Below are 11,360 nucleotides of genomic sequence, written 5' to 3' on the forward strand. Positions count from 1 at the left end.
AACTTCATATTAGGATCATAGTAGAAAATAATTTACTAATGAGCATCCAAGAAATTTTGAAAATACTCTATGGGAATTTGGGTTTGAAATGAAATAAATTTTTGAACCAAAATGATTGAAATGCCCTTCGAGAAATAAAGGGAAAAATGGAAGATGATAATATGAAAAAAGGCACAAAACTGCAACTTATGTGTTCTTCATACTAACATATTTCCTATTCAATCAAACTGCATCAAGATTGGGATTATTATGCCCTATTTAGTATGAGATATTGAATTTTAAATGATTGCAGATGGAACTAAGAGTGGGATTTGAGAGTGGGAATGATTTTTTAAATCATGTTTGGTATGTTATGGGATTAAACAAAAAAAAATCAAACCTAAGAACAAATAAAATTTGGTGAAAAAGTCACAAATGCCATCATCTTCTTCCTTCTACTTTTGCTACTGAACCTTTGACAAAAAGATGGCCTTCTCCCTTCCATGCCTCTATTAATTCTGATTATAGGTAATATGAATCAAAGCCTTAAGCACTTGTATGCAACTCTATTGATGCTTCTCTTCATCTTCCCCCTCTCCTTCTCTCACACTGTTTCTTCTTTACTTTCTTCCTTAACCACGATAACAACTAACAAGGTTAAAAGTGGTAATGGCAAGGATGTTGGTATAAGAGTATGACCATGATGGTGATGAAGAACCTAGAAACTCATATCCAAAGGTGAATGGAAAAGGGAAGGAGTTGATAAAGAACTAGAAACTTAGATCTAGAAGTGAGGACGATGAACACCAAAATCAAAAGCGAATATGACCATGACACAAATGACAACTTCAACCACAACAATGATGGGATCCCACTCATTGCAAGATTATCAACTCTGAACAAATGCATTTTGGTCTTAAAAAAATTAATTCCAAAATTGTTTTTACAATACTAAGGTGTAGGTGGTATTACATAATCCCATGTAGCGTGGGATTAGAACTAGGATTGGCTTCACCAATAATGCATGCCAAACATGATAAGTTGGGTTTACTTAATCTCCATCCTAATCCCACCCTCTCAATGCTTCCTACCAAACAAGGCCTTATCTTAGAGTTCATCGAGTTCACGACATTAGCAAAAAAGAACATGCCTCAATATATGGTAGGAGGAAGAGTCTGTAATACTATTAGTTGGACTCATTCCAACCTTGTTGGGACCTGATTTCATAGCATCATTTAGCATAAGCAAAGAAGAGTTTATAATACTACCAGTTGAACATACTTCACCAGGAGATGTAGACAACACAGAGAAGAAGAGGATGAAAGGGAAGAATGAGGAGCAAATATGCTGTGTTGAGTTATTAAGGACTTTAAGAATGATATGATTATGAGTTCTAATTAGATTATGATAATTAAGATTAAGAGGGTTGGATTAGTAAGAAGAAATAATTTGGTTGGCCAAAAGCTAGCTGCATACGTAGTCCTTTTTTTTTAATGTTTTTTAGTTCTTTTTTTAGAGGTTTATGTTACTTGTTCACCTAAAATTTATTAAGTGTGATCTAACAAGTAGTGATAGGGAATCAATATGTAACATTACATGTTTAACAAGTCTTGTAAATGATTGAACAAGAAACTCGCTATATTGATTTTATGAGTAATGTAATCAATTCTTGTCACGGAATTAACAAGTAAGGTTATGCAATTAACACATTTTGTGAAGGAATTAATAAGTAATGTAGTTAACTTTAGGAGTTATGAAAGAAACAAGTATTGTAACCAAATCAACAAATAAAGTTAAACAATCAACAAGTCCTATTAAAGATTAAAGAATTAACAAATAAAAAATAATGTAGTTGAGTTTAGGAATTATGAAATGAATAAGTCTTATTACAAAATTAATAAGTAAAATTACAAAATTAACAAGTTAAGCTACAACATTAACAAATAATGTTGTTGAGTTCAAGACTTATTATTAATGTGATTAGTTCATTTTGTAACTCCTAAACTAAACTACATTACTAGTTAATTTTTATAACTTATTAATTACTTAACAGAGCTTGTTAATTGCTTGATTTTAATTACTTATTAATTCCTTGACAAGATTTTATTTTGTAACTCCTAAACTCAATTACAATACTTATTAATTTCTTAACTTTAATTATTAATATCTTAACAAGACTTGTTATTATTTAATTTTATTTGTTAATTATGTGACATGACATGTTCATTATTTTGTAACTCATCAACTCAACTACATTAATTATTAATGTCTTCACTTTAACTATTAATTGCTTACATTTTTTTGTTAATTTAGTGACAAGAATTGTTCATTCCGTAACTTCTAATCTTAGCTACATTACTTATTAATTCTTCAATAAGACTTGGTTAACTTCTCAATTATACTTTTTAATTTTGTGACAAAACTTGTTCATTCCATAACTTCATAACTCCATCTATATTACTTATTAATTATTTAACTTTACTTGTTAATTCTATGATAAGACTTGCTCACTCCGTAGCTCATAAACTCAACAACATTTCTTGTTAGTATCTTAATTTTACTTGTTAATAGCCTAACTTTGATTGTTAATTCCATGATAAGACTTGTTCATTCCATAACTCCAAAACTCAACCACATTACTTGTTAATTTCTTAACATTACTTATTAAATCCTTAACTTTACTTTTTAATTACTCAACAGGACTTGTTAATGGCTTAAATTTACTTGTTAATTCCATAACAAGACTTGTTTATTAAGTAATTTTAAGATTATTACTGTTAAAGTTAATTTTTATTAATGATAAAAGTTAAATTGTATCATTTTCAAAAGTTGAAAAGGAACGTTACATCAAAGATGAGTTTAAAGTCTTATATGCTCCCAAACATATATTTTAGGGGTCAATCTGTCATTTGACCTTTCATTTTTCTTTAAAAACACACTACATTTGATTATCAAAAGATATAATTAACTTAACCAAATTATATCATAAACCACCACCCTTAACCCCCCCAAAAAAATCACTCATCCAAAAGAGTTTTTTTTTCTATTTTTTAAAATAGAAAATAAATTTTAAAAAATAGAAGCTAAACAAGCTCTAAGAATACCATTTATCAATATATTATATTTTTCTCTCCTCATAGGCATAATAGAGTGACATATATATCATCAATTCTTTTATGTAAACAAGAAGTTTCAAAAAGCTCAATGGTCATGCTTTTGCTAATTTGTGTGGTACTATAACATGGCAAAGTTACGTTTAATTTTCTAAATTTATCATAAAACTATGAATGGCAATAGCAAACTTGGGATAATTGACTTGATAATTACATGATTCGTGCAAGTAAAAGAACTTTGTACCAATGAGCTTATAGTTCATCAAGAACCAACCTCATAATCTTTGAGATTAATATAAGAAGATTTAGGGTTTAGGACTTATCCAAGACTTAGGTTTGAGTTGTAGCTCATGAACATCACATAAATTAAAAACTCACACATTCAACTAAATTCAATGCCTTCATTCATTTTTTTTCTGTATTGGGTTGGCACATGTAGGCCAACTCCTAATGGAGACAATGGCTAAATTAACTTGACTTCAAATTGGCAATGGCAAAGTATGCAAGAGTTCCAACAATGGCACCATTGGTGTAAGTTGTAGGTTCTGAGTGATTATAATCTTTGCGATCATCTAAGAATGTGTCACTCTGATCTGGGCCGCCAATAATGGCTCCAACCAATATGTTAGGGTTAGATTTCATGGAGTAGAAGAATGGTCTAAAGCCACCTTTACATCCTAAGCTTTGGGGATGAGCCGCTAGGGAGGGCAAGGAGGATCCTCTATGATGAATCCTCTTTGGAAAATAAGGACCATACCCTACCATGTAGGACATCCTCAATGGGTTGTCTCCAAGGATGTAGTCCACCTAAAAGTATTTAATCATATTTTTTTAATAAATTGAAATGATGAGATAAATAATAATAATAATAATAATAATAATAATAATAAAAGGGAAAATATAACAATAGATCCCTATATTTTAATTGCATTTTGTTTTTAGTCTCTACAATTTTATTTTGTTGCTCCTAATTCCTTTAACTAGTTTGATTTATCTATAACGTTAATCCCTATAATTTTAAATATAAATAAATAAATAAATAAATATATATATATATATATATATAAAGACCATGAATTGACTTTGATAGAGTTAATTTCATTGTAATTCTATTAATCTTTTATAGACATGGTAAAAATATGACAACATGAAAATAAATTGATTAGGTATAATAAAAATATAAAAGGTATAGGGGGAAAGCTTTCTTTTATATTCCACTTAAACAAAATATGAGAGACAAAGGCAAGATTAAGTACAAGTTAACAAAAAGGTTAGAAAAGAAGTACACATCAACAAAATTAACTAAAACTATAGAAACAAATATTGTAGATGGATCAAATTAACTAAACAACAACAACAACAATAACAAGCCTTTATCTTAGTAGGTGGGGTCAGCTACATGGATTGCAAGACGCCATTGTACTCTATCATTTATCAAACTTTTAGGAATATTATTAATTAAGAGATCACATTCAACAAATTCTAAGAGTATTCTCTTAAGCCTTCCTCTACCCCTCTTAATCGGACTCAAAGTTATATGTTCCACTCTTCTCACGGGTGCCTCCCTTGGTCTTCTTTGTACATACCCAAACTATCTCAACCGATTTTCTACCATTTTTTTCTCAATAGGTGCTACCCTCACCTTTTCGCGTACGTGCTCATTTCGAATTTTATCTTTACATGTATGTCCGTACATCCATTATAACATTCTCATCTTGGCTACTCCAACTTTATGCTCTTGCTGTCCTGTTAGAGACCAGCATTTACTACTATATAACATTGCCGGTTTGATAGCAGTGCGATAAAACTTTCCTTTAAGTTTATTAGGCACCTTACGGTCACAAATAACTCCTTTAGCTTTTCTCCAATTAAACCACCTAGCTTGAATCCTATGTGAAATATCTCCACTGATTTCGCCATCATTTTGAATAATGGCTCCCAAATATCTAAACTTTTCCACTTGAGGTACAATTTGATCTCCCAATTTCTCTTTCAAATTATTGTCAATCAAATTAACTAAAGCATTGGAAAAATTGTAATAAAGTTATACAAACTAAAATAAAGCGCAATTAAAGTAAAAGGACCTACTATTATTGTATTTCTTGAAACTTAAAGATTTAATTATTGGGATTTGCATTCCATATATAATTCAAGGAGTTTTTTAATCTTGTGTAGTCCCAAATCTCAACAATCTATTTAACACAATTGCTATTTTACTCTTTTTGAAATCTTAGATCGGATGACTCTAAAATCTCTTCAACCACATGAAATTTGAAATCAAACAAGTGATGAAGAACTTATAACCTGTCTCTTTACAAGACTTCTTAAGGTGCTTGGAGTGACCAATAGATTCCCACAATTGAATGTATGCTTTTTGAAAGACATGTACTTGGCATAGGTTGTGAGCAAGAATGTTATAGATGTCACATACTGAAGATTGGTTTGAGGAAGCTTGTACATCAGCCCTCCTACAAATAAAACAACTATCTTTAATTAATTAATTACTTTTTCACCATGTTACAAAATAAATGAAGGATAATTTAATTTCTAACACATATTCTTCTCATTAGTGTTGCCTTTGTATATACCTTCTGTATATTGGGTGGTTGAAGAGGGAGAATTAGGCAAAATCTTGCACACAAATTTCTCAGCTTCTTGCTTGTATTGATCAAAGTTCTTATCATGATTTAACAATGCTCTCTGCATTAATAACATTTAAAGGCTTAAACAAACTTTATTTATGTTATACAAACACATTGATTATTGAAAAAAATAACTGACTCAAAGATACTCATTTAATCTTACTTATAAGTCATTTCCAGCATGTTTAACCACAACCAAATAAAACCTTAAATATCATTGACTTTATCTATTTAACAAGTTTCCAATCTTACTCCCATTAAATACACACATTTTAAACATAAAATACTAATTAAATTTAACAACCTTTAGATGCCCAGCATTTAAAAAAATTATAAAATGAATAGAATCAAAATAAATATTCTCTCTCTACCTCATAAATATAACTGAAAGAGTATTTATTATTTACCCTTGAGAGAAGCACATATGCACCAGCATACTTGTTGTCCCAACTAAAGATATCTGGTTGGTCATCAGCTCCCAAATTCTTAATCAAATTATAGTAATAAATAGCTTTTGTTGCCCTAAAAAGCCATGCAGCTCCCCACAATAATTCATCCTAAATCAAAAGGAGAAATTATTTAAGACCATACTCTTTAAACAACTAATTTGGCAAAAAAAAAAATAGAGAGACCAAATTATAATATACATAAAATATTTTTTTTATTCTCATTGTTGAATGATGCCCATCAAGTTTTAATTTAACACAGCAAGCAATACCCTAAAAAGGATAAACATGAAACACAACATATAAAAAGCTCATTTCTAGGAAAAGAATTGAAAATATTTTGGAATCTAAAAAAACATAATTGGAATGGTGTTAATTAATTACCTTGTAACCATTATATGAGCAATAAAAAGGGCAAACAGCAGATCCGAGTGAACTATTATATGAACCTTGATATTGCCAAGCAAATTTGAACACTTCTTGTGATGTCTTCAACAAAATCTTTGAGTATGCTAGATCACTCTTATGGAAAACAATAGAAGCAGCAGCTAGGGCTGCGGCAGTTTCACCGGCCACTTCTGAACCCGGTTTGTTGGGTGAGACCCAATACACAGTTCGAATCGTGTCCATGTCTTCGGGCCTTTCCCAACAATTGTGGTCTGCATTTGGGTCACCAACTCCAACATAAAGTCGACCGGGTGTTGCTGTAGCACACTTGAGGAGGTAGTCAGTGGCCCAGCGGATCGCGGCCTGAGCCTCTTGGATATGCAGACCCATTCTATGGCCATATTCAAGTGTGCCCCAAGATAACATAGTGGTGGTGAAGGCCATTGGAAAGTTGAATTTGACATTATCTCCAGCATCATAGTAGCCTCCTGTTAGATCCACCTGCGAAATATAAATATTATGTGATCATTTGAACTTTTTTTTATTTTTTGTTTAATTTAGAGGAAGCTATATTATTTTTTTGTTTACTACTTAAATTTATTTTAATTTCATTAAAATTACATAAGTCAAATTATTTTACCCTTTATCATATTTTTTAAAAATTTTTAAAGTATCCTGTGATTTTAGGTTATCAGAAAATACATTTAAATTAATACAGGGTATTTCAAATTAAAAGGTTGATATTAAATTAACTGTAATTTTTAGTAAGATGAAATGAAAGTAATTGACATGTGACAAGGAGAACAACGAAGGGAAAGGACATGACATGATCATTTGACAAAAGGAAAAAACCACCAGGCCTCTTCTTATTTTAATTATTTCTTTGTTCTTGTTTTGTCTACTTGAGGATTTTTTTTTTTAAGTCGCACTCTAAGAAATAACGTAATGAAATTTTTTTTTAATGGCCAATATGGTCTAATGAATGTTTGGGTAGTGTTTGTACTGTTTAGGAGTTTTGTTTTTTAATGGGATGAAGTGGAATGCTGGATGCCTAAATATTTTATATCGTTTTATAAAAGAATTTTTAAAAAGGAATGAAATGACTTGTGATCTCCCAGAATGAGTAGAGGATAGAATGACTTTATATGAATAATAATATTATTACACAATTACCATCATCTTTCTTAACTTGTCTCACTCTAACACTAAAAAAACATAATTATATCTAAGATTAAACGATACTTTTTATCTTTTAATTTTATATAAAATTTTAATTTGATCCTTGAATTTTAAAAAGTATCTTTTTAATTTTCTAATTTTAATATTGTTAGTTTTAAATGATTATTTTACATGCCACTCAATATTATTTTAAAAAAACTAAACTTAATATGTCAATATTTAAAAATATTTTTTAATATTTAAAAGTAAAAAAATTTAAAATTTTAATATATGAATTTTTTGTGACAAAATTAATGGTATTAGAGTTAAAAAATTAAAAAAGACACTTTATGAAATCAAGAGACTAAAATATAACCTTGTGTAAAGTTAGATGACTAAAAATATTCTTTAACTTATATCTAATTCAAATATATAAATTTTATCATAATTAAATAAAATTGTTTATTCTTCTAACAAAACTCCCAAATGATAAGATGTTTCATTCAGTGCCACCCTATCTCACTTTATCCCATTTCATTTCATTAATAACCACTTTTTTTTGTTAAATCATATACTCTCAAAAAATACCCTAATTTTAAATAATTTATTCAAAGTATACATAGCCAATCAAAATAATTGAATGAGTAAAAAATAGCAAAGCTGCTTAATTGTGTCCGTCTGGGAACCTCAATGTCAACATCCGCTAATGATGCTTCTCTGCTACATCTGGTTAATAATTAGTTTATAATTGAGCCTCTCAGGTATTTTTTAATATATTTATGAAGATTTTTATATTATTCGATTAAATCTATTAAATATAATTTTATTCTTTCAAATAAATTAAAACATAAATTATAAATGATTTACAATTTTCTTATCTTTTGGTTGAAGAAGTCTTTATTTCAATATTAGTTTATGGTTACCAAAAAATTTATTTTATAATTTTATATATGATTTTAAAATATTAAATTAATTATAACTAGTCTATTTTAATTACAGCCTAATTATTAACAAGTGGATATAGACACTCAGTTTCTGTTTGGATGCACATTTTCTCCAACATGAGTAAATATACACAATTGTCTCAAAAAATTTATATATAATTTCGGCAAAATTGGTCAAAGTAATTTTCCTTTTTTACAAAAAAAAAATTTGTGCACTTTTTGAAAATAAAAAAGGAATAGTGCAAATTTCAATTATGCTTCTAAAAAGTCATTGTATTTTATTTTTTATTTTAAAAATATATAATGATTAAAAATGAAAAAATTTATTCATTATGGTAAAATTGAACAGAGTGATTACATAGATTTAGTCTCTCCAATTTTTCGGACCAGTTTGTGTGCATAAAAATAAAATTTTCGAGTTTGAGAATTTGAGAAAAACAAAAAATAATGAAAGAAAAACACTTCTTGTACAATTTAAAAATTAATATCTCTTCATTTTCTTTATATACAAACACTATAAGTAGTAATCAGAATTCTAAATACACTAAATCAAGGTAAATTATAACCATAACCTTCAAAATCTTATAGAGGGAGAATAATAACATCAACATATATACTTATAATATAAAAATGTTAGTGATAATAAGGTTTTTAATCCTTTAAATTTGTATAAGCTATCAATGGATTAGTTTCCCTACTCATCCTTAGAATAAAATCTGGACCATTCAAATTTTTAATCTGGATGGTCCAAATTTGAAGTATTATTATATTATTACTATATATTATATTTATTAAAATAAAAATTTATAAAATTATAAAATAATTTTAATAAATTTTTTATTTTTAATTTGATTTAGAATTAATTTAGAGGATCTAATTTAATATTAATATTTTTTATAATTAATGTATATTGATTATCCAATTTATTCTGCACAATTCAAGACTGTGTAGAGTGCATTTAGATAATCAATATATATTAATTATAAAAATTTTAATATTAAATTAGATCTGTTAAATTAAATCTAGGCTAGACTAAATATAAAAAGTTTATTAAAATTATTTTATAAATTTTTATTTTAAGAAAAATAATATATAATAATATATTAAATCTGGACTATTTAAATTAAAATCTGAATGGTCCAGATCTCATCTTAAAGATGAGCACCATGTGCTCATCCTTGAGATGAGTATAGAAACCAATCCTATTATCAATTTGGTTCCCAAAATTTAATATGCATCAATCAATTTTCCAAGGTTTCATAGCCTTATATGTTAGTCCTTATATAGTCTGAATATGAAGAGAAAATAACACTATAAGAATCAATTATTTATATGGTAATGAAATTTTTGAAACTTGATTAATAAAAATTAAATTTCAAAAATTAAATCGATAAATGAGACAAATATAAGAAATTGAAAGTTTCATAATATCTAATTTTTAACAAGTTTTAATTTAAAAAAATGAGGGGGGTGCTTGGGTCAACTAATTGAATGAGTTGAATCAACTTATGTTAACATCTAGAGTTCAAGTTTTAAAATATACATTTGTATTAAATAAATATGTTAAAAGCATTCTCGAGCTATTTGTGAAGTTGCCATTAGTGGTAAACAGCCCCATGTATAGAGGGGGTTCGGATTAATTTAGCAAGATATGGTAGTACCCCTAGGTTCCTAAAATATCAAGCGATGAAATAAAAAAAAAAAATCACATCCAAGGATCACTCAAGAAAATTATACATAAATAAAGATCAATATAGAATAAATTATTGTTAAAATGGGGAACGTGACTTGTGTCTTAAATAAAACTTATTGTTAGTCATTATCTGTGAATAATTTACTTGAATGGTCTTTAGATGTAATTTTTCCTTAAAAAAATATTAGAGAGAGAGAGAGAGAGAGTAACATACATTGGCAAGGCAACCATCAGAGAGAGCTGAGTTAGAGCGCCAAGTGATTTGCTGGTTGAGGGGAAGCCTCCCAGATCTTTGACCTTGAAAGAACAATAATGATTTTGCCAATGCTTCTTTGTAATTATGAGAATTACACACAACATTATTGTTAACTAATAAGATGATGAACAAGAACAACAAGAAGAAGAATTTTAACATAACTACAAAGCACTAACTAAGAAGCTCCCTCTGAAACTAATTGATGACTATTATGTTGACACCTTTTAGGATTTGGCGATTCAATCTTCAACCGAGCTGCCCTTTTTATAGGATGTTGAATAAATTTAATTTAAATAAAATAATTTACCAATCAATGAAATTAATGAATTAGTTATTAGCTTCCTAGCTAACCTGAATGGACCTAAACAACTTGCATTAATAGATAAGTATATTTGAAGCTGTCATCTGCAATTGTATGGTATTATTAAATTAATTTTTTTGCGAGTGTATTTAAAATTTCATTTTTAAAATAAAAAATATATCACTTGGAGAAATGATAAAATGATATACTAACTTACAATAATTTGGTAAGTGGGCTAATCCTTGTTTCTCTCAAGTAAAATCTTGAGTTTGAAAAAAAAAAATATTTTTTTATTTACCTCTAACTAAATTAGTTAAAATCAACAAAAGAAACAAAGACTTTTTTTTTCCTTTCACTTCAATATCTCAACATGAGAATTTAATTTAATTGGAACTATTTACCCAAGGCTTGAACTTGAAACACCTGGTTAAAAGAGAGATC

General features: G+C 28.2%; 1 protein-coding gene across 1 annotated transcript; it reads right to left on the bottom strand.

Moving 5' to 3' along the window:
• Positions 1–3,525: 3,525 nt before the first annotated feature.
• LOC129314863 (endoglucanase 9-like) lies at positions 3,526–10,689 on the bottom strand. Its single transcript, XM_054958347.1, has 6 exons — positions 10,577–10,689; positions 6,565–7,068; positions 6,142–6,291; positions 5,681–5,792; positions 5,397–5,560; positions 3,526–3,899 (listed from the first exon to the last, which is right to left on the bottom strand). Exons 2-6 carry the CDS (start codon positions 7,009–7,011, stop codon positions 3,561–3,563), a joined length of 1,212 nt encoding a protein of 403 aa, XP_054814322.1. The 5' UTR covers positions 7,012–7,068; positions 10,577–10,689; the 3' UTR covers positions 3,526–3,560.
• Between the last annotated feature and the right edge of the window lie 671 nt (positions 10,690–11,360).

This window comes from Prosopis cineraria, unplaced genomic scaffold (assembly GCF_029017545.1).
Source record: "Prosopis cineraria cultivar Desert tree isolate PC_DT_omini unplaced genomic scaffold, ASM2901754v1 PC7, whole genome shotgun sequence".
Lineage (NCBI taxonomy): Eukaryota > Viridiplantae > Streptophyta > Magnoliopsida > Fabales > Fabaceae > Prosopis > Prosopis cineraria.

Bases quoted from the DNA above. Each gene is read 5' to 3' on its own strand.
- LOC129314863 (XM_054958347.1), bottom strand. From the start codon at position 7,011: ATGGCCTTCACCACCACTATGTTATCTTGGGGCACACTTGAATATGGC. The intron at 5,793-6,141 runs GTAAATAATAAA...TTATTAATGCAG, and splicing joins CATATGTGCTTCTCTCAAGG to AGAGCATTGTTAAATCATGA. The intron at 3,900-5,396 runs GTTATAAGTTCT...AAATACTTTTAG, and splicing joins GAAGTCTTGTAAAGAGACAG to GTGGACTACATCCTTGGAGA.